Here is a 24,233-nt window from a genome sequence, read left to right as displayed (position 1 = left end):
AATGGCATACTGCAGGCTCAACATTATTATGCTAAGCAGTGGTAATTGTCACATAGACAGTACGTATAATGCACGTAATTTGCATGTATCAGAATCAAGATGCAAAATTTTACCATGACACACAAGCAGCAATGTCAAGTTATCAACTTCCCAAAGTGTCGTAAATCCAGCATCGCAAAGCCCGGCCTCTTTTACGGCACCGTCCAAAGACACGTCAACAGTTATTTCGAAGTGTCGAGGAAGAAATAACAGCTCTGGTTTGCGAGAATGCGTAGAACCTTTTTGCAGTTTCCATGACACACGGTCTTTTGAAATGGCGGGCAAATACACTCTACTGCAGATAGTCAACACATCAAGGCGATACACATTTGCCGATGCCCGACGACGGCTGTTGTCCTCAAATGCCGCAGACTTCGTGTTTCACGAAAGATATAAGGTCCCATCTCAATCATTGGCTCGTGTAGCTGGTAGAAAATGGCTTCCGGGTTCTACGAGTTCTGATCACAATCTACCTGAGTATCTTGCCCACCCAAAAGATTATATGCCTGCTGTGTATGAAGCGATTGACGGGAAATCAACTCTGGAATCATGGGCTGAAAAGACTAGACGTGTTCTCGACTGTAAACTACACGTCTTTGGGACAATTCTATTTCGAGGTTTACCAATCGCCAATGCAGAAGATCTGTCGCAATTCCTGAAGGCACTACAGTATCCACCAATGTACTATGATGGAGGATCAGGGTCGCGACATGAAGTTTCTGAATACATTATGACGGCCAATGATAGTGATCCGACACCATTCTCTATTGAGCCGCACAATGAAATGTCATATACAAACCATTACCCCCACAAGGTTGGTATTTACACTTGGGTTAGTATGCATAATATTATGCTATTTAAGTTTTAGCGTCCTGTATTTCATGTGGCAGGATGCTCATAATTTTGCATGGTCTATTGATATGTTAGGACACTCTGTAACTTATTGAAAATTAATTATTGTAACGAAAATTTGACACTCGGTTCTTGGCCTTGCTGTCTCCCTTTATACCCCCATGCTGTAAGCAGCTAACTCACCTGGGTCTGGCTATCACGAAATAAAGTATTTACTCCACGGCCACACATCACCCCATGTGCAGTTTATCTATCTCTAAGTACATCTAACTATGCATATGTTACAGAGATCGTCCCCCTGTGGCCAGTTTAAATATTCATTATAATTTGACAGGGCAGTTACATGGTAAAATTGCCATTCCCAACCATTCACTTGCATGCCGTGATCCTCACTGTACTAATAGTGACCACCTGTCTGATTTGCATATGTTTTACTCGGGTATAGTTACAAGTTTGAAGCAGGCTGCTGGCATGAGTACTCCGGCGACAAAGGCGAGAAACTTTAACGAAGTACCTGGTTGGAATGACCAAGTACGCGATCTGCACAATATTGCTCGGGACGCTTTCAAATTGTGGATAGTTCATAGCAAACCGCGTTACGGTCCCATATTTGATTTGTACATCTCGAGCCAAATTCAAATTAGTCTTAAGGTCTTGTAAAAGAAATCAGGAAAAAGCTAGGGCAGAGGCGATGGCTTAGATGGTGCTTGTCCACCGCCTACTACTGTAGGAGGTTACAATGGCCATACAAAAACAGTTTGATATTTACCATTCACATTCCACAAAACATTGTCACATGACAACATTCCTAGAGATACTAATGCAAAGGTCGACCTCGAGGTTATCCCCGTTTTATTAATCTTAGATTGTGTATGTTGACAGGGTTAGGCAAAGGTTACCCCCTCCCATTCTCTACAAGGGTTAGACAGGGGTTACCATACCAATATTTACACCATACTAACTGTTCAAACGAGTGATTATACTTACAAATATATTTCATCAGAATATAAACATAAAAGATGTTCCTACTTTTTGATCTAGCAACATCCCATTGTAAGATTATCAAGAAATTAAAGCGGATCACCACTCCAAGAATAGCCATTTTCATTACCATTGGGTACTAGAAAGTCATTTCATGGATTTAACCACCTACCTAGATTTCAGAGAAGCGTCATGTTGAAAATGTCCCCCATTTGGGATCGTGTCAATCCAATTAAAATCTGATGTGGTGAAAGCAGCTACATGTAGATGTCTTCATTGACCTTTCTTTCCATCGTTTTGTATCGATTGTGGGATCTTGTCTGTATTCCTCATGGAAGTCAGCAGAAATGTTTATTCACTGGTTAGACAATAAATATTCATGACCCCTAAGAGCCTTCTCAGTGAAGGCAATATGCTCTTGGCGGGTTATGAATATTCAAACATTTCTGTGTTCATACTTTACATGCACACACAACCTAGAGAACCTACACTTATTTGTTTGATTCCTAATTCTTATAATATTTCCTTTCTTCTAGTTATTCTTTTTCTGTGACATTCCAGTCCAGCCTGGTTGTGGAGGCGAAAACGTTATTGCCTACAACAAAGATATCTTATCAAACCTTGACCCTGGCGTGGTGAGAAAGTTTGAAAAGTTGGGTTTGAAATATAACAACCATGTCGAATCACGTAACACTGTACCAGATTCTTACTTTAATTGGCAAACTGTAAGTTATAATACTATGTTGTTTTATTGAAACATTACACTGAAGAATTGAAATGTTTACAAAAATAATCAACAGTTTGGATGCATTTCAAGAACAAATAACAGCTGACACTCAGAAGTTGTACGCATTTATTCGTTGTTGTGTAAAATGACGTCATTCAACTTGCAGAAAGGTCGTAACAGTGAACTTTCTTCAGTGGGGGATTACACCTTACGCTTAAATCTTTCTGAAAATAAACTGTGCTAAAACCCTGCCATGATAGCGAGCATTAGATAGAACGCTTCCCACTTTCCCATAGGTTTTGATATATGTTTCACTGTGTTATCACTGAGAAGTATACAATCACCAAGAGATGGAAAAGTTTGGATACATAATGTTTAAAACTTTAGTTTTTTTTGAATGTCTAACTGCAGTATGATGTGACTTTACCTATCTGTACTGTATATACGCTACCTACTTGAATTATCAAGGGATTATTATGCCGCTTTCTTCATAAAACATTGAAAATACTTAGGGATTTTTTAGGTATGAAGTCCACCCCCATGTAGTCGACAATTATCCAGCAACTTATTGACCAATTAGAAACAAGTATTTGGATCTTCCCATAAAACAGAATGGACTCGGCCATCTTTAACGAAAGCTGTGTAACGAATCGACATATTGGAAAATGCGTTGTTGATTGTCATCAATCAAATTAATCGTGTGATGGCGTAATACATACATGCCAATCCAATGATTCTTAAATAATCTACCATCAACAGGCTTTTCGAACTGAAGATAAATTGGCAGTAGAGAAATACCTAAATGAACAGGAATGTATGTTTGAGTGGGAGCACGACGACTCAATAACGTATTGGCGTTATATACCAGCATTTAGGAATCATCCCAAAACAGGTAAGGCTTTGTTTAAAACAGTAATAGTTAAGTTAAGTAACAGTTAAGTATGCATAAGCGTTCCTGTCGTGAATTAAGTCACTTTAAATGGTAGTTAGTTGATTATACAAAGTTTCTAAGTTAGCGTTGTGTAATAAATCATAATAAATCATGCAGCTGTTGAGATCGCAAACAGTGTCCACTCAACGGCAACTGCCTATCAACCAACGTAATACACAGGGCACAAGTCATACCAGATAACAACAACACAAAAGTATACTTTGGGCTCACAGAGAACACATTTAAACAACGATTCTCAAACCACAAACACACATTTACTCATAAGAAGCTACAGTACAGCACAGAGCTATCCAAACAAGTTTGGAAATTGAAGGAAAGGAACCAACTATAAAATATAAAGTGGGATATCATCACCCAAGCGGCTGCTTATACAAGTGAGACGAAACGTTGTAACCTCTGTTTAACTGAAAAACTTTGTATAATCAATGCTGAAAAAAGTATATTACTGAACAAAAAATCCGAACTGGTCTTGAAATGTCGCCACCGTCTTCTTACGCAATATATACATACAAACATGAAGTGTATGTACCGATTTTGACAATCCCAATTTAGTTGTCTGAAGATCGCTTGAAGCGTGAAACTCTGACTAACGACCTATTACATCCTTATTCTTTTGAATTAAGTCTATATTGCTCTGCTACTAATATTTGCATAGAGCACTGTTCTTTCCAGCGAGATACATATTCATATGTATGTATGTATGTATAGAGAGAGAGAGAGAGAGAGAGAGATAGAGAGAGAGAGAGAGAGAGAGAGAGAGAGAGAGAGAGAGAGAGAGAGAGAGAGAGAGAGCGAGCACTGTCTGCGGTATAGAGCACTGTCTTAGCAGATTGATACTCACCGAGTAATATATATATATATATATATATATATATATATATATATATATATATATATATATATATATATATATATATATATATATATATATATATATATACAGGTTTTGAAAATTTGAACCAAATTATATGCTATAGACCCTACAGAACTGTTTCGTGAGGTGCGTAGTCCTCACTCATCAGGGGTATTTTACTTGAAATCATTTTTAAAATATTGAATAAATAAATGGGTCCATACATAATTATAAATATAGATATAAATATGTATATATATATATATATATATATATATATATATATATATATATATATATATGTATGTATATATATATATATATATATATATATATATATATATATATATATATATATATATATATATATATATATATATATATATATATATATATATATATATATATATATATATAATCAAAGTAGGTTGGTTGGAACTTGAGGTGCTTGGTTGTAACTCCGAGTTTCACGCTCAATGCGTTCATCAGTAGTTGTCTGATGAACGCATTGAGCGTGAAACTCGGAGTTACAACCAAGCACCTCAAGTTCCAACCAACCTACTTTGATTATTCCCGCCCTGCTTACCCAAGCATCGAGCACTCTATTCTACGAGTTTGATACTACTTACTATATATATATATATATATATATATATATATATATATATATATATATATATATATATATATATATACATATTTATATCTATATTTATAATTATGTATGGACCCATTTATTTATTCAATATTTTAAAAATGATTTCAAGTAAAATATTTCACAATTTTGGTGGACAAAAGCTCCATAGCTTTATTAAGCAATGGGAACAACACTTGAGATCGTGTTTCTATCCTGTTGGCCAAACAAGATCAAAGTTATACTCCGAGTGATTTTTTTCAAACTATTTCGTGTGGATATCTTGACCTTTGATGCCCATTCAATCAAAAAAGGAAAAGCTTTTTGGAAACTGCAAAGAAAGCATATTTTATATTTAGAAATAGTTTATAGCATGTATATCTGTGGTAACTGAACCTCATAATGTATTTGATGCAAGTCAAATTGCAGAGTTACACAGGCCAGGACTTTGTGGCCAATCTAGAGTTGGTACACTCTCTGCATGGTACCTTTTATCTACTGAATAGCTTTGATATTTTCAGTCTCAATTTCAAGAAATATTACTCTTGCATCTTTATATTTCTTAAAGGAGTAAAGGTATGGTTCAACGCTGTTAGTGGTCATCATGCATCATACTTTTACGATCATCCCAGTATGTCTCATGTACGACTCCCTACCAATAGATATCCTTATCACACTTTCTATGGGGACGGTAGTGAGATTGAACCGGAAGTACTTCAACACATTCGTGACGTCATATGGCAGGTAGCTGTTGGTTTCTGCATGCAGAAGAATGATCTGTTAGTGTTCGATAACCTGTACGCCCAGCATGGCAGACTTGGTTTTACTTGTGACCGCAGGTTACTCGTTGCTATGACAAGGGAATGAGATCTAATGTGTTGTCTTCAATTAAAATGCTGATACAATGATGTATGTGCAGCCGCATGCGCAATTCGCCGCATTTATAAAGGAACAGCTTGTATTAGCATAATTTTATATAGCACTATCGATCATAATACACACATTTAGTAATATACATTGAATCTTAATATTTCTTGTTATGCATAATATTGACAAGTGTACCATGCACAAGCCAAGTTGAATACAAAAATATGGAATTCATACCCAGGTGTTCTATATAACGACAATGCGTGTATACGTTACTGGTTCCTATGTGTTAGAAATATGAGTCAAAACGTTCAAAATTACTTTCCCTAATTTTTCTTTGATATTACTGGCGTTGGTATTTTATTCTCCAATAATTTTCATCATTCAGCCGGAAAATACCATGCCTCGCGACCTAAGGTTTTTTCATTACTCGTCTAGCGACTCGTAGTGACAAGCCCCCTTGGGTCACGAGTATTTTCCTTAGCTGAACGACGAAAACTATTGGCGAATAACATATAGTTATAATCACAATTACAATGTGACTTCATGGGTATGGATGTACCGTGGTGGATTCATATTACAAACACAAAATCAAATGTCTCTATTCCAGCCTGAAACTAATAGTCAAATGTAACCATTCGGTCAGAAAATAGAAATCGGCAACCTAGAAACTACATTCTTTAAAAAAGTCTCGAAGAAATGTAAAAATCGGCAACTTGAAAGTTACGTTGTCCAAAATATGGAGTCATAGGTCGCACATGCATTCAAAGTGAGGGCCAAACATCTAAATAACGCTTTAAAATCAAGAGTTATAAGTCTACATGTACATAAGTCAAAAAAGTTGTGTCAAAATTATATATACTAGTATATTGATACCACGTTGCCACTGACAACTGATCAATGAAATGTTGGAATCACATATTAGGCAAAAAAAATTGTTCCTGGTCAGCGCGCGCATCACTTCAATACCCTTGCGTCGGTCCTTTTTTCGTGTTTGTCCAGAGCATGCAGTCTGCAGATCCGGGAAGGGGGGGGGGGGGGGAGACACACAAAAATAACCCTCCACTTCAATGAAGACAACTGCAAAGCCAATCATGAACAAGCAAATGGCATCTGCCCCACATACACACATGCTCTAAAGTACTAAATACAAAGAACAGTAGCTACCATAAATAGTAGATTGAGTGACTGGTTTGTTGAGAACTAAAACAAATCGCGTCGTCGCACCATTTTAGATCAAATGTCCTGACCAGAAACAATTCTTTTCTCTTTGTTTGGCCTTATAGAGTGCTATTTAACGTGAACTGCATATTCAGCGGAATGGGTGATTTGATGGTTGCATGCTATAAGATGATCTTTAAAGAGAAAATAAATTCTACAAAACACTATTTTGTGTATGCTTCTTTATTTGGAGATAGGCCAGGATTCGATCCTTCGTTTGGCTATGCCTTGGAATGATATCACGACCTTACCAATGGAGTGTGAAGTTCGAGGTAGAATAGCAGACATTGCTCGAGACGAAGTCAAAATGCATTTCTACTATCCTGCCGAATGCGGTGTTGTCGTATGTATGTCGAGGCAGATATTACTAGCTGCACTAATTCATGTTTAAGGGCCTATAAAAGTCAATTTCATCTTATAGAGAAGTTACGCGATGCAGAGTTGATGAAAATGAATTTCTTGTCTAACAAGCATAAATAACTGCAGCTAAGATAAAATGAACCTCATTTTCTATATTTTGATAGAGTTCGACAGCCGATGGTTAACCTTTGCCCTTCAACTTTGTAGTAGGTGAGTCGAGGAAGACTTGAATGCCACTCGCCTATAAATATTGCAATACAAATTGGATAAACCAATTAACAGAGTAAGATGAATTCTCAAAAGTTCTCTCATAACAAGAAGTGTCGCGCGCGCTTTGATTTCTTTGTATCAACAATTAGTGAATAGTCTCTCAAGATGTACACTTTACCCCTCGCCATACAGTCGGATAACGAGATCACAGCGAGCCTTCAAAGGGAATAGCTCAAACTACGTAAAGTAATTATCCAGATTGAGACGGAGTTCTTGTTTTATCTCAAATTACTTCAAGTCAAAATCTATTTCCAGTCCCAGTATTGAATCTAGTTCCAGTCTGGCCTCCATTGACCAAAACTGCAACTACCACCATCTGATCTATACAGTATTTTTATTTTCACACTTTTTTGACATTTCGCTGATAAAAATGAAACATCTCAAAAACATTGGATAACAATTATAGTTTTGCAGTATTTTCACTTGTAAAGTGTAAGTTTTCAAAGAGATATAACCAAAACTTGGAGATTATGATGTAAAATCTATCGCATTTCCTAAGAAAATAAAAACTCAAACTCGATCAGAAGATGTATGATTAATTTAAAGATAAAAGATGTCAATCGTTACATCTATTCGACAAAATTAGATACGATTCCACATCAGCTAAAATCTAAAGACAAGCTAGCACTAGACATGTAGAATCATCTATCCATTTTTTTTTCATTAGTAAAGTTTGAACATAATTACTCTGTATAAAAATTGCGTAATTGTTCGTAACTGAGGAAGGAATTTCTTTAAAATGGCACTGCTGATTAATTATCACTTGCTGTAAAATACCAAAATTTTGTGCATGATTTATTTAACTGATAAATAATCATACAGTGATTTCTCTTTAATATAGTCTAGAGTTCTAAGCTGGTACAGTATTATGAATTAACAACTTCATTACTAATACCAGTCTAGTCAAGACCGTTACGAAAAGTGTTAATTGTGGTGCTCCCCTGTAGTGAACGAAACGAAAAGGGTGCATGTCAGTAGTAATCCATCACAAACTGACAGGCTGTCGTCATCGCTCATTAATATTCATTTGATACAGAAATGCTTTCGACCTTTCTAACGTTTCTAGGACTGCACTGATATGCAAATGTCCAACCAGAACTCCACCTCCAGTCTGTTTAAAACTAAAATCCCTTGAGGACGCGACGACGTCACCGTGTTTATATTAACACGGTTGGGGAAGCACAGATATATGTGTTCGAACATCCGTGGGTATTAGTAATGAAGATTTAAATACGTATTACTGTACCAATTTAGAACTCTAGACTGTCATTAATATGTTACCATAGAACGCTGCATAAGTAATAAGTATGCTAACACAGAACACTAATCAAAGTCCATGGACTTTGATTTGCTCCTCAGGAATTATTTTCATGGCCCTTGACAGAATTCTGTTTAAAAGTACTTTCAAACAACTTGTATTTTGTTTTCATTTTCTGGTGGAATAAATTTTAATGCGATTAAACGCCACTTTCGGAAATAGGTATTTCGTAAACTTTGTATTCTGAAGACTAGCTTCATGATTTAACGCCACACACATCACATATAATTGCTGAAAAACAGATATGAAACTTGATCCTCGTTCAGTTCATGTCCTTGCCATGGACATGAATTGTCTTTATTTATAATTGGAATTCAGCAGTCCGATCAGTGACTGCTACTAAAATGCAGAAATTAAATGTTACCGGTGATGTGTATGACTAGCCTCATTACTCGTAACAAATGTTTTCAGAACACCCTGTTACATTATGGTGTGCACGTAACCCTCTTTTGTACGTAAGTCCGTAATTAATCAAATGCAATAGGCTTATTTTTAGTTATTCTCCTTAACATGTGTGAAAGAGCGCTAGGGTTGACTTGTTATAAGCTGATGTATCAGCCGTTCTGTGTTGTCAGTGATCAAGTAGGCACGTAACTATACAACAGAGATGGGTGCGAACAACACCAAGCAACAACCGAGAGAATTAGGGGGATCCAAAACCCTTGAATCACCAGTCGACGAAGAACTCAAAAAGTATGATTACCCCTTTGAGAATCTGGTTTTAGAAGGCGGTGGAGGAAAGGCGGCTGCGTATCCTGGTGCATTTCAGGTAAGGTAAAGACTGTATAATGCAGGGAAAACAGCTGCGATCTGCGATACATCATAAGCAAACATAGTGAATGATGATAAAACGTGTGTGGGCCCGGTGACTCACGTGACTATATGGTTATTTTATCCACAGGTATATCGTACATTCTACCACAGACAAGTTACTTGTCTGTGATTATACCATGATTTGGCATTAATTTATATCATTTATAACCGCGTAAACGTATAAGTAAATCTAATTTGTATATAGAATGATGAACACGTGGTAAAAAAATGGTGGTGTTGCAGCCTTGAAGCCTGATGATCACAAATGGTTGCGTACTTTCTGAAAAAGAATTCGTTCGTAAAATTATCGGTTGTCTCCAACTTTTCAGTACACTTTGAAAGTATGTTTTGTATACCCACGGGTATAAACTGAAAGTAGTCACGCTTTACAAAATCTTCACGAAACTGAAGTCTCTATTTTATGTGGGAATGAGATACAGTAGATGAATACACATTTATCAATAAATACTGACTGACATTCACCTAAAACAGGAAACTTTCACCAGACGACTGCATGAAACATGCACTCTAAAAAACCTCAATCATTTTGCACGTTGAGGGTGTTGTTTTACTTCGATATCAACACCACCTTTACTCCTGAAGACGCATTATGATTGTAATTCAGAAAAGTTTAAGATAGAAATGAATTTAAATAATGGTATCTTCAATCATAATCCTGCTGTGGCCGACAGCACAAGTGTTCTAATTATACTAGAGAGCGCGACAACAACCTCAGTTTGCTAAATATATATGTTATGTATAGTATTTTTGGAAAAGCTTTCTAGTTCAGGATGTACGTACATGTTTGATTAACATTGTTCCTGTACAGCTATCAGCGTTATATCGTCAACGAATAGTAATATGTGTGAGTAAAGAAGGTAGTTAACATCCACATTGCACAGCTGTATATTTTCCACGTGTGATATTCAGAACACAGTGGTTGCCATTCTATATGTAGACTACTGTCACGATAACTGTGAAACTGGAATCGTCAGTTCACATGTCACAACCATACATGCATACGTACAATACAGAGAGGTTGGAGGTCCATTTTCATTAAAAATAGAGTTACATGTATTGAATCAACAACAATAATTTCGTAATTAATGTAGGTGAAATGATGATAATAAATAGTCAAATACATATTCGAAAATGTTTGTGTATATATATATATATGTACAAATGGCTTGGAGCAAATGCCAGCGTAAAAATGGAAAACAAATTCAGTTTATTTTTATTTACATTGGCACGCGACATTCTGTTCTCGTATTGTTACGATCCAGAAATCTTATATTTGGAATTTTGGCAAAACTTACGTAAATTCTACCTATACTCTACAAAATCACGAACAGGCGCTCACAACAATGTGATCCATCTTTAATTTTCAGAGGTTTAACAGTCAAACATAACTTTTATCATTCTATTGTCATATCAATTCTCAAATATTTCTTTTTAATTTTAAGAGTTTAAGATTGACATTAGGAAAATTACCTGCAATAATGGTACGTTCTGTTATCACATAAGAGAAAGAGCATACCGGATGATCTAAACCTCACGATGGGTGGGTGGTATCTAAACAATAACATCGTTCGCCAAACAATGCATTCACACGATATTACTGAAAATATTAGATCTAAATACCTCTTATTGTACTACATTTCAACAGGTTTTAGAAAAAGTAGGTATACTTCAAAAGATGAAACGTTTTGCGGGTGCCAGCGTCGGTAGCATTGTAGTGGCCCTCGTGGCAGTCGGTTACCACTATGAAGAGGCTCTAACGATAATGAAAGATGAGATGGGGTCATATTTGGAAGGTGTGTATCTCAAGGGGATGTTGGAAACGTTTGCTTCATCTCAAAGGTGAAAAGCTTTAGAGGATGCCGTAAAGAACAACGAGAAAACTTGTTTATGAATATTTGTATATTTCATGTTGTTTATATTGTGTTTTGTTTCATTTCAATGTGAGCTGATATTGTATTTAGTTCGTTTAATTTTATCTGATGACCATTTATTTCTACCATGTTTAATCTTGAAATTTGTTTTTGGATGGATTGTGTTTGTATTATAATTGTACCGTAATTTTCTGATATTTATTTATCACAGTGTTTTCAATTTAGAAAGGATTGTTCTAAAACATATGTAATGTTCTCTGTGTCAATTTATCAGACCACTCGTGTGGAATTCTGAGTTTTCTTCCTAATGTACTTTTGGATTATGGCTGGAATCCCGGGAATAAAGTGTTGAATTGGCTGGGAACAATGATAGAGGCGAAGACAGGAAACAAAGACTTAACTTTCAAGGAGGTGACTTCATTTGTTTTTTGCATACAGATAACTAAATATATATACACCGCGAAAGAAAATACCAGACATTTCACTAATTTTGGTTTTAGCTATCTGTTGTGTTGTGCTGTGTTGTGCCGTGCCGTGCCGTGCCGTCTTGTCTTGTCTTGTCTTGTGTTGTGCTGTGCTGTGCTGTGTTGTGTTGTGTTGTGTTGTGTTGTGTTGTGTTCACACACACATGGCAAAAAACAAAACATTCGTTGAAGTATGTCAGAATGGTATCAAATTAATTAAACTCCCACACCTGAACATCGGATTTACGTAAGCACTAATCATTCATACCCTTAATAATCCTCTTAGCTATTATCTATGTATTAGCTATGCAAATCTAACTATGCATTGCCAGGCCTTTCAATGACAATTGTAGGTAGAGATTTTTTATTTTATTTTATTTTATTTTATCTTATTTGTCTCTTCCCAGCACATTATAGCCATTGCAGATTGGAAGAACAGTTTTATATTGATGTCAGTTTCCGCCTCCACTATTTCTGGCTAGACTTCACAATTTTCACGATTTTTATTATTTTTTCTCGAATAAGTAAAAAACAAAGTTTAGGTCGGCAGTGAAAAACTAGGTGGGGTCGGGTAACCTTAACCACGCAATTATTTTTAGGCATTATCAATATGAATTTGTGACTCCGTTTTATATTCTCAAAATGTCTGGGGTTTACAATGAAAATGTGAAAAAAGGTTTTGCTCAATAAACAAGTCATGAAATGTCATTTAAATTACTACTTAATAAAGGGGTGATAATTAGGATATGTTACGTAAGGAACCAGGTAAAAGCTGGGAACACCATACCATAAGCAAAATAAGTAAGCTTAGGACAAGATGAAAATGTATGAAGAGACATCATATACACGAAATTAAAATTTACTCAACCAGTCTATTAAACGCTACAGACAACGTTTTTTCTTGATCAAGACTGTAAATCAGTTTTCTTGAAAAAATAAAGTACTAGCAAAAGTTAAGGATTTTTATTTTCCATGCACATAGTACATTAAAAGTTAATAGCACATTTCTAAGACGTAAAACAAGTGTTAAAAGATTGTTCTACTAAATTTCTAGACTTTAAGATACGTCGTGTCGCTCCGCTCTCACCGGAGAGGGGTTGACCGATGTGTGAGGGCGCCCCGTAACGGCATACCTTACAAGACCAATACATTTCATAATTCCAAAATTTCCTTCACTTTTTGAATGGAGAATTTGTAATGATGACCATCCTTTATCGTACATGTCATTATTCAAACCACAAACTTAGATAATATTGTATATTTTGATTCTTTTCAGCTTTATCTGAAGTACGGAAAAGAATTATGTGTTGTTGTAGCGAATGTAAATTCAATGAAAGGAGAGTATTGTCACGTGAAGACAACACCAGACATGCCGATACGAGTAGCAGTAAGAATGTCCAGCTCATTGCCAGGTTTGTTACAAATAGCGTATTGGACCATATTCTGAGTCAGAAGATAGCAAAGATACCATTATTTTGAAAATAAAGTCCTACATGTTACATAATCTTGTGTCTTCAGCACTTTTCAAGTCCTTTGAACACTGTCTTGAATTCGTAGCGCTCAACGAGATAGATTCCCCATCATTATTATCAATTGATGATCACAGTTTGTATTTTGTTGTTGTTGTTGTTGTTGTTGCTGTTGTTGTTGTTGTTGTTGTTGTTGTTGTTGTTTTGTTAGGGGGTTACTGATTTTACAAGTGCATTTTATGGAATGTTTTGTTGAACGTTTACAAAATATCAGCTTTAAAACGGAAAGTAAGAATGACTTTATCCTTTCTATTTGGCACTAAGGAATGTATGCGCCTGTCAAATGGTATAATGGTCATTATACGGATATGTATATTGATGGTGGACTACTCATCAATTATCCCCTTCACTCTTTTGACGGTATGTATGTATGTATGTATGTATGTATGTATGTATGTATGTATGTATGTATGTGGGAGTGCGTAGGAAGGTTGGTAGCTAGGAAGGTTGGTAGGTAGGTAAGCAGGCAGGTATGTATGTATGTATGTATGTATGTATGTATGTATATTGTGTATGTGTGTGATCCTCAACCGGTCAGCATGTTACTGTACTGTGCTACGTAAATACCAACTTTGTATTAAGTGTGTCCTTATTTCCAACATGGCTGGTGTATTGTTTCTCTTGCAATTAAAGGTTGGTGGTTGTCGCTGAAAGTAGAGGATGGCTTTCTTATGAAAATATCGAAGGTTAAAAGTCTGGATTCACTTTGTGGTAGTATGGAAAGATTTGAAGGATTCAACGACAAAACACTTGGTATTCTGCTTGTGAGTACCCTACCGTCATATATGCATCATTGTTATTGTGTTTGTTTATTCTTGATTGTGTTGTTGATATATCTATTGAATGATTTAGTTTTGATGGTGGTCGTATTACTGATGGTGGTGGTGATAGTGTTGTTGGTGATGTTAGTTAGAGTACTGATCATATTTAAGTTTTGATGGCGGTTATAGAGTTGGTGGTAGTCGTAGTGTCAATGGTTGTAGTGTCAATGGTTGTAGTGTTGGTGGCGGTTGTATAGTTGGTGGTAGTTATAGTGTTGGTGATGGTTATAGTGTCGATGGTGGTGTTGGTGGTTATACTGTTAGAGGCGGTTACAGAGTTGATGGTAGTTGTAGTGTCAATGGTTGTAGTGTTGGTGGTTGTTATAGTGCTGGTGGTGGTTATAGTGGTGTTGTTGTTGTTGTTGTTGGTGGTGGTGGTGGTGGTGGTGGTCATAGTGTTGGTGGTGGTTATAACGTTGGTGGCGGTTATAGAGTTGGTGGTGGCTGTAGTGTCAATGGTTGTGTTGGTGGTTATAGTGTTGGTGGCGGTCATAGAGTTGGTGGTAGTTGTAGTGTCAATGGTTGTAGTATTGATGGCGGTTACAGAGTTGGTGGTGGTTGTAGTGTCAATGCTTGTAGTGTTGTTGGTTATGCCGTTGGTGGTGATTGTGGTGGTTGTGGTTATAGTGTAGGTGACAGTTATAGCATTGGTAGTGGTTGTGGTGTTGGTGGTGTAGTATTGGTAGTAGTTGTAGTGCTGGTGATGGTTTCAGTATTGAAGGTGTTTATAATGTTGGCTGTTATAGTATTCGTGGTTTTAGTGTTGGTGATGGTAGTTGTAATGCTGGTGGTGTTTATATTACTAATAGCTGTTATCAGTGTTGGCAGTGGTTATAGTATTGGTGGTGGTCATAGCGGTAGTGTTTATATTTTCGATAGTGGTTTTTAGTATTTCTGGTGGTAATATAATTGATGGCGATGTTTGAATTGTTGATGGTGACACTTAAACAACGTGGGAAAAAATATGGAACTGTAAAAACTCGATCAGACAAGAAAAAACACTCATAAAATACCTATTTGAAATAATTGATCACGAGTATTACAGATCAATTACTTGGTTAAAAATATAGAAAAATGGTAAGATCTAAAAAAAAAAACTAATGTAAATAAAATTTACATTGTTAGTCTATTATTATGTATAACCTGTGTCAAGTACAGTCTTTCTTTTCAAGAAGACGAAGGACATATTCGTTAGTATCACAGTCAGCATTTAGCTGTTTTGTTTTTCTTTTAACAGTACGGTGACGATGATCATGAGGTCAACGAAAATCAAATAGAAGAACGCAGAGTCACCTGTGGGGGCGCTGATATTAAATGGCCATCCACGACGATCGCGAGGTATTAGTATAAGGGTGACTCTACTTTTTATGTTCCTCATATTTTATCTATGGGTCGGTTGGTCGATTTAAACAAAAGTAACAAAGCAAAAAATCATCTTCTTCATGTTTCTATGCCTCTCGTTTTTCTCCTCTCTATCTTCTTGTTATTGGATTCCTGGTAACAAATCGTTTGTCAGCTTCTCTACACAATTGGCATGTTCTCACCCCCCCCCCCACCCACAACCACCACCACCACTTGAATACCTTCTGTCATGAAAGAAATGCTCTGTTCATGAAAAAGTGTTGTCGTCACCGCCATGACTGTAGGTGACGTCGGCAGTCCAGACATTTTCTTAATCTTGTCAGAGAGGCCGCTATTCCGCAAAATATCAAGGGCGGGCGAAAATGAAAATATTTTTTTTTATTTTGATGTCAGACCTGAAAATTTGGTCGGTCGGGTAATGAGAAACAGAAAAACAAATACGATGCAAGCTTTAAATGTTAATCATTCTTTATTCAATAAACAGAAGTTTACCCACAGGGTGCTCAGGCTTTGTTAGTTACAGACAGACAGACAGACAGGCGGACGGACGGAGGGAGGGAGGGAGGGACAGACAGACAGACAGACAGACAGACAGACAGACAGACAGACAGACAGACAGACAGACAGACAGACAGACATACTAGTTAGTTATGTTTACGTAAAACGAAGAGACATACAGACATAGACAGACAGACAGACAGACAGACAGACAGACAGACCTACACACACACACACACACACACACACACAAATAAACAAAAACAAACAAACAAACAAGCAAGCAAGCAAGCAAACAAATAAACAGACAGACAAAAATGTCAGAGATACCCGATGTTATTTTGTATAAAATTGATGTATTTCAGTTTGATAGCGTGATAAGGAGGAGACTTTTCGACACCTTCAAAGCCAGTTTTAATAGTCTACTACTGATAAAACGACATTCTGATCAACACCATTTCTAGACAACTGTTGCAAGGATTGTATAAGGATTTCCGTAGCCAAGAAAGTTGTTATTCAAGTAGAGTATTTGAAACAGTTATGAATGTGAGGTATCACCCCTGAAAAGGAAAGATGAACCTATGACAATGTTATATTTACCTATGAAAATGTTATATTTATTATTTTGTTTCTTGAAGAAAACGACTGGAGAAAAAGAACAAAGAAGAAGTTCTGTCCAAGGACTACGCACAGGCGAGTGAAGCTATGGACCGCTTCTTCAAAGTACTGTCTGAACATGACCTTGATAAAAGTTCCACAATTGATAAAAAGGAACTTGAACAAGCATTCGAGAAGGTACATGATTACATTACATAGTAATGGTGATGACGTTTCTTATAGTTTCTCATAGTGGCATGTATTCTATAACCTAGGGAGCCTTCAGTAATTACAAGAGGGGAAGGCTACGGTGAAATTAAGCCAAACTGGGCTGTTGAATAAAACTTGAACTTTCCTGATTCCGTTTTCAAATTCTATAAACTGGGCCTTCCTCAATTGTATTTCCTTTCCCTAAAAACAAGCCGCCAGCTTACTTTACATCTGTAATATTTACCGAATTAATCAAATTAATGACAACCGAAAAATGAAACTTTCACCAGTCTTCTTTCCCCTGCATGTACGTAGACGGACACATTCTCAAAGGAAGACGCTGCAGTTTTGTTCGGTGAAGATTACACACTTGACAATGTGTTTGAGCTCCTTGATCTAAACAAGGACGGACAGGTAAAGGCATAGTCGTTTTTCAACCTTTACGTTTGTAATTCATACCAGAAATGCAGCATTTTTGTTTCATTTTGTCTTCATAGACTATACTTTCTATGATATATAATTTAAATGAAAATAACTTATTTCTCATAAGAAATTACAGGTTACTCATATACATGTGTGATTTGGGCCAAATAGTTATTGTGGAAAGCCTGAGATAATCAACAGATAGTACTGTACTTCATGTGACAGCACAACGCAGCACAGTTTGGTATAATACAGTATAGTATGTTACAATCTGATTAAAATCTAATGTGGTGAAAATAGGTAGATGTCTTTATTTACCTCTATTTCCATCGTTTTGTTTTATTCCCAGTGATCGCCACCTTTGCACATCTGACTCTGTGTAATAGAAAATATCGTTTGAACTAGCACTTTTGAGTAGCCAATTAGGTTGAGCGTTATGTTGGCAGCTGCGCACACTGAAGAAATTGCAGGAGTGAAAAAACTTACACACAGAGGATTGCATTGACGACACGACCTGTCGGTGGCGGCGCCGTCTCTCTGAATGATTTTGAACTAAGCGTGCTGATTGGTTGAAGAAACCTTTCAAGATCCTTGAAATTCGAACGAGATTTTCTACTACACAGGGTCAGATTTGAGAAGGTGGCGATCATCCGGAACAAAACAAACGACACAAAAAGATGGAAACAGTGGCAAAATAAAGGCATCTAGCCGCTTTCACCACATCAGATTTTAATTAGCTTGAATATGTTACTAATCAAATGTTTACCATCTGAAATTGAGTTCATATGTCATTAATGTTTCACTAGATCAACTTCTATGAGTTAATACACTTTAGTGAACGCAGAGGTATAAACTTAAGGAGTAGATTTGTTGGTTATAACAGAAGAGAGATATCCAGTGCTGGTGACTATGCCTCTGCCATTGCTGATACTTTGATGTTGAATGTCAAAAGAGTCTACACCAAGGTAAAGCACAACACTTTGCATCGTTATATACTTCCTCTTCCCATTTTCTCTTTACTTCATACTTCTCTTACTCTAGCTGCCGTCTCTTCTCTCGATTTGTCAAACCCTGTTGTATATTTGGTATGTACAGAAACAAGAACAAACTGTTGACAGTGTAAACGCACAAAATGAAATGGAAGTGCTCCTGTATGATCAGAAATGAATGCTGTTCGTCAATCTGTTTAACTTTTGATTGGTTTCGACTTTATTGCAGACACGTGACTTGGATCGAACAGCAGCTATAAATGTCGGCTACCTTGAAACAAGTGATTACTTTATCGAGCCTGAAGATAGACTGTATGCCATGCAGGTGAGTAACCTTGCAGTGAATCGAACGACTTAATCATACACACATATGATGCCGCCCTCTGCTAATAGCTTGCCTTCATTTCTCTCCATACTAAGTTTATTTTATATTCTGCACGTACCCTGAATGGTTATCTTGTACGCCTCTTACAACATATAGGCTGGGTGCAAACACTCTCAGTGGTGGTTGGGTGTAGTTAGATATTTTACTGGAATGTAATTATGCACAAAATATTTTTTTTTCTTTATAGCAAGGCGCCGATGCGGTACGTGTATTCCTGAAATACTATGTGAAAACATTTAACCCACCTTTAAGGAAAACTGATGATGACGTAGACGATAACCAGGCAGCGGCTGATAAAAATGAAGAAGAGGAATAAGATTATAAAATGTCGATATCCATATCATTGCAATCTGGAATGTGTACAAGGTTCACATCGCAGATAATATTTGGTGACATTTGCAAACAATATTCTTCGATGAAGTAATTGGGGACAATTATTTTATAAATTCTGACTTGGAAAAATACATTGCCAACAAATCATATTTACCTGTTCTTAATCTTATAACTGATTAATTGCTATACAGTTTCTTAGTTAAGAGTCAGTGGGAGGATGTGATTTGAATAATATAAATATTGTTAGGGTTTATTTGAAAAAAAAGTGTTTGGCACATGTTGTATAAAAGCATTGTACTAATAGTATATGATACATAAAGGGACATTTTCAGTCCAACCGTACTTTCAGAAGGCCCCAAACATTACAACAAAGTTTTCAGCATGATGTTAACGTGACGGCGTATTCTGCATGCATGAATGTATTCAACTCTAAATTACTTCTTGTTGAGTACTGTGTCAACGAGCAAACAAACGCAGAGATAAATATTTATATATGTGTATGTATAAATTTATTTATTTTCATTTATCCTCGATAACTTCTGTAGATTCCCCCTATCTTCTTTTTGAGGAGGTCAAGACTATACAACAGAATACTATACATCAAACATTTAAGTTAAGGTAGAAAGGACACTTGGCACATTACCACATGAATTCGATTGAAAACAGACCCTGATCAAACAATATGGAGTAAAAAGTTACATATTGAGACGTTCTGATATCTCACCACACTTTGGAAAACTGTTTGAATTGGTGTTACAATAACGAATAAAGAGTATATATCAAAGATTTGCCAGGCCGTTGTTACATAATAGACATATCCGACCATGCAAGGGCAATTGAGCCGAGCGACATACCGACGCAAAGACCCTATTCGAAAAGCCAGGATTGCAACTTTCTGGGAGGGAATTATTTTTATCTATCATATACCTATGCCCAGATCAATCGTTGCTTAATGATACAAGCGACAAAAACCAAAGAAATTGCCAACACACGACAGATTTGATTTGATTACTGACATCTGATGAACGCTTGAATCTAACGAGCTGGAAATCAACTGTTTTACATTTATAGCGCTGTCTATCATCGATATATGTACATTCTAACAAAGTCCAAGATGTGCCTGTAGAGCTACAAAACTATGCATAAATGTATACATGGTATAACCTTCCTCTTGCCAAGTAATTCGTTACTTCCGTATTATTCATAACTTTGGAAAATCTCAAACTTAGGAGATATTGTATACTCCAAATTTAGAGTTTACACGGACTGATGAGTCCAGATCATTACTCTGGTCACAGCTTTCAATGCGGTACACGATGCTTCCTTCGCATTCGATTGCAGGGCCCCTGGCGACGCATTCAAGCCCAGGAAGACTGATTTTCATCTGCTTACTTATTATTAGTCCCGGGCCAAACGGGCCCACCTTTAGATGGCTTATATGTTGCAATTGGATTCCATCTATCCATCCATCTGTCCATCCATGCATGCATGCGTGCGTGCGTGCATGTGCGCGTACATCTGTGCATGCGTTCATCCTCATATCTATGGTATGCACAAACTGATTTCAACCAAACCTGACACAAAGGTAAGAAGATACTATAAGAGACATGTGCACGTCACTTTGTTCTGTGACTGAATCCGAATCAAATATAGCTGAATGACAGACAACTCTGTTGTTAAATTAGTAATACACAATGTCCATCATAACTTTGGAAATGTAATGCATAGCAACTTCATTCAAGTGCCTACAAAAATCATAAACCATATTTTTCATGCAAATTCTTCGCAAACATTGAGACGACTAACTTGTCTCCTAATATGCCTACCACTAATATTGTTGTACCGGAGTTTTCCGAAAACAAGCCCATCCGAAAAGTTGCCCATGGGCGATCATTTGGCGGGTGGGCGTCTAATGGGTTTTTCAGATTCACTACGGCAAGAATTTTGCCTTGTTATATTGGTAACGTTAGTTTTTATTTAGTTCGAATGTTCCGTTGAAAAAAACCATAAACTTAGAGTGCCAATAAAAAATGGATGTTTTTTACACGAGGAGAATGTGACCGTGAAGGTAGGTACATACACCTTTGTGCTGAGATCGATCAACAATTCGGCAGATGACTCATGGAGACCCGCAGACGTCACTGTCAATGCGACACACTGGGTCTAAAAATAGGTCAGTGTAATTTACATGGTGAGTGTGCACACAAAGTGAATTACATCGAGTGAGAGTTGAAGTAATGTGTAATGTCATGTATAAATGAGTTCATGGAGATTTAACGATCGGTACAAGGCTAATGTCAAGTTTATCCAGGGTGAACAAATCATTTTGTGAACTGGTGGTCCCCTGACCAGTGATGAAAAAATGCAGTGGTCCTGCTAAAAAAAATTAGTGGTCCCAAGTCCCACTAATGTGAAACATTGAATCTTGCCTATGAATCTGTATATTCAGACGTACACTATTTTTAGTTGAACAATATCCACTTTATAATAATAAATATAAAGTTGACATGCTTGGTTTCAGTCAATTGACAGTTCTATTCTATTTGTAATGGTTATTTTTGAGGCATCGACGCAGCAATACAATCAATGCTGATAGAATGATAGCAAATAAAATGTTTCATTTGATATATTTGAATTATTATAAAATGAAATTATTATTCTTGTCTTCCTAATTGTTGTGTCCCTAAACTGGTATGTCCCTATTAGTAATGATATAGCCACATGGCTGTTGAGTGTTGACTGCCAAATAATCGCCATGAGCTTCTATTTAGTTCCTCTGTTGTGGTTCCGAATTTGCTGATTTTCCGAATAGTGGCCCAGGGCTAGTTTTCGGAAAACTCCGGTATAATGTTTTTCCGTAATTACTATAATAATGTTATACAAACAATAATAATATATAACATCAATATTATAGTATGAATATATATGTATTCCAGGTAGAGTTTAGTTAATATCAAATCTCAGGTTAAGTAAAATTATAAAGAATTCTCGAATAACAGGTTGTTTGCGATGTTGTAAAGTATTGGATTTCATATACATTAACAGATTGCATTAAACTCGTGAAAATATGTTGTATCTGTCTCTGTCGATTTATTGTGACAATTGACGAAAATACTAAATTCATATATCATTTAGTATCTTCGTATCGTTTTGGTGATTATGAGAATGTCTTCAGGTGAACTTTGTATTCACTTTTCTCATGTTGTCATATCAAAGCACTTCTAGGTAGTGAAGTAATTAGAGTTTTATTCCCCAATATTTTTCTTCGTTCAGCCAAAGAAAATACGAGTAACCCAAGTGGTCCTTCGGCCACGTGTATTTTCTAGCTGAATGAAGAAAGATATATTATAATATTGTAGAATAACCTAACTATACCACCACCACTAATATAAAAAAAAAGATGGAGGGAAATAATGGCAATTTTGACCGTTTTGACTCATATTTCGAACACAGTGACGTAGAACGACCATGTATATATTACATATTTATGGCTTATGCATGGTATATAATTCCAAGTATTTACGCTGTTGTTGCTGTTGTTGTTGTTGTTGTTGTTGTTGTTGTTGTTGTTGTCGTCGTCGTCGTCGTCGTTATTGTCGCTGATGTAGTTAAATATGATGAAAGTACCCTAAAGTTTTGTTACTATCAATATCAAAGATGATTATTGACATAGGAGAGGCTATCAAGTATCACCGGACATTAAGTTCGACATCGATTTTTTATCCCAGAAGACCATCCTATTTCTATGGTACGTTTTAAACATTGCTCAAAATCGATACATTAATTTTTACATAAATGTACACCTGCCAAGTTTATTTATCTTTCGCAGTTGCCAAGAGAACCTTTTAAGTTACACTCTGAACAATTTGCAACCGTTTGTCTATTTATTGATTGTTCGTGTTGCTAAGTAAAACAACAATTCCGTGATCACCTATAATTTTGACTGAAAAACAGCAAGTAATATTTTTAGCAATTCTTTGTTGCTGCACGAAACGTATACATATCTACAATTCTACAAGATTATGCTCTAAGGCTTATTGTTCTTGAGGTGAAAGGCAAAGAAATGGGACGGCAAAATAATATTATCTACCTAAAATGGTGGTCATTAAATTATCGGTAGACAAAGTGAAAGTATATTCTATCTACTCTTTATCGCATTAAATCAAAGGCCCAACTTCTTTCCATCCCCTCTTTGCAGAATCCAACAACCGGCGTTTCTGTACTGTAGGAGTGTTAATGGTAGATACCGCACTCCAGTAGCTAAAACCAACTGTTGTCCCATCCGGTATCTCTGTTCTTAACAGCAGCCACAGTCGTTCTTTGTAGTATTTTGTTGTAGATTTAAGCTTACCATTGTACTATGAAGTTTCATTTTTGTATACTGTTCTGTGTTTTACCAGTGCGAACTGTCATTTTAATTTGCCCTAAGGTAATGACTAAAGTGATTCTGATTCTGATTCTGATTGAATGAGCAGACAAGACCATATATTAACAATGCTTACAAAGAACTTGTATAGTTGAGATATTTATGATGCTCGAAACATTAGTACCTGACTGTTTGGTATCTGTGACGAAGCTTCATCATTGAAAGACTGTTCCCGGAACGGTTCACTAATAATAACTTTAGGGAGAAATAAAAGGACTGAGAAACCCATGGCCAATCAGTGACCACTGGTACTCAATCTATATTTAAATTATCAGTATTAGAAATTGGCATTATTTAGTGGGGAATAATATTAAAAAGCGAACGAAAATATGAGAGTTAATTATACAAAAAAATGAGTTGTTGCCGATCACCTTGAAGGCAACATCGTGAAATTCTTATTGCCCAGTGTTTTAACTC

The 24,233-nt window shown here is 36.4% G+C and overlaps 2 protein-coding genes across 2 annotated transcripts; both read left to right on the top strand.

Moving 5' to 3' along the window:
• Positions 1 to 313: 313 nt before the first annotated feature.
• Positions 314 to 5,905, top strand: LOC144433258 (dapdiamide synthesis protein DdaC-like). Its single transcript, XM_078121566.1, has 4 exons — positions 314 to 853; positions 2,409 to 2,597; positions 3,359 to 3,491; positions 5,607 to 5,905. Exons 1-4 carry the CDS (start codon positions 314 to 316, stop codon positions 5,903 to 5,905), a joined length of 1,161 nt encoding a protein of 386 aa, XP_077977692.1.
• Positions 5,906 to 9,658: 3,753 nt separating this feature from the next.
• LOC144433257 (uncharacterized) lies at positions 9,659 to 20,156 on the top strand. Its single transcript, XM_078121565.1, has 12 exons — positions 9,659 to 9,843; positions 11,554 to 11,701; positions 12,054 to 12,190; positions 13,520 to 13,655; positions 14,037 to 14,132; positions 14,406 to 14,536; positions 15,831 to 15,931; positions 17,092 to 17,248; positions 17,576 to 17,674; positions 18,490 to 18,648; positions 18,902 to 18,997; positions 19,245 to 20,156. Exons 1-12 carry the CDS (start codon positions 9,682 to 9,684, stop codon positions 19,371 to 19,373), a joined length of 1,551 nt encoding a protein of 516 aa, XP_077977691.1. The 5' UTR covers positions 9,659 to 9,681; the 3' UTR covers positions 19,374 to 20,156.
• Positions 20,157 to 24,233: the final 4,077 nt, after the last annotated feature.

Source organism: Glandiceps talaboti, chromosome 3, assembly GCF_964340395.1.
Source record: "Glandiceps talaboti chromosome 3, keGlaTala1.1, whole genome shotgun sequence".
NCBI classification, from domain to species: domain Eukaryota; kingdom Metazoa; phylum Hemichordata; class Enteropneusta; family Spengelidae; genus Glandiceps; species Glandiceps talaboti.
The sequence above is the reverse complement of the archived record's forward strand: the minus strand, read 5'-3'. Positions and strand labels throughout refer to the sequence as shown.

What these genes read in the sequence shown, in the direction of transcription:
- LOC144433257 (XM_078121565.1), top strand. Translation starts at nt 9,682, where the DNA reads ATGGGTGCGAACAACACCAAGCAACAACCGAGAGAATTAGGGGGATCC. An exon ending in AATGTCCAGCTCATTGCCAG is followed by an intron (nt 13,656 to 14,036) that starts GTTTGTTACAAA and finishes TTTGGCACTAAG; the next exon opens with GAATGTATGCGCCTGTCAAA. An exon ending in TCCCCTTCACTCTTTTGACG is followed by an intron (nt 14,133 to 14,405) that starts GTATGTATGTAT and finishes TTGCAATTAAAG; the next exon opens with GTTGGTGGTTGTCGCTGAAA.
- LOC144433258 (XM_078121566.1), top strand. Translation starts at nt 314, where the DNA reads ATGGCGGGCAAATACACTCTACTGCAGATAGTCAACACATCAAGGCGA. An exon ending in CTTACTTTAATTGGCAAACT is followed by an intron (nt 2,598 to 3,358) that starts GTAAGTTATAAT and finishes TACCATCAACAG; the next exon opens with GCTTTTCGAACTGAAGATAA. An exon ending in TAGGAATCATCCCAAAACAG is followed by an intron (nt 3,492 to 5,606) that starts GTAAGGCTTTGT and finishes TATTTCTTAAAG; the next exon opens with GAGTAAAGGTATGGTTCAAC.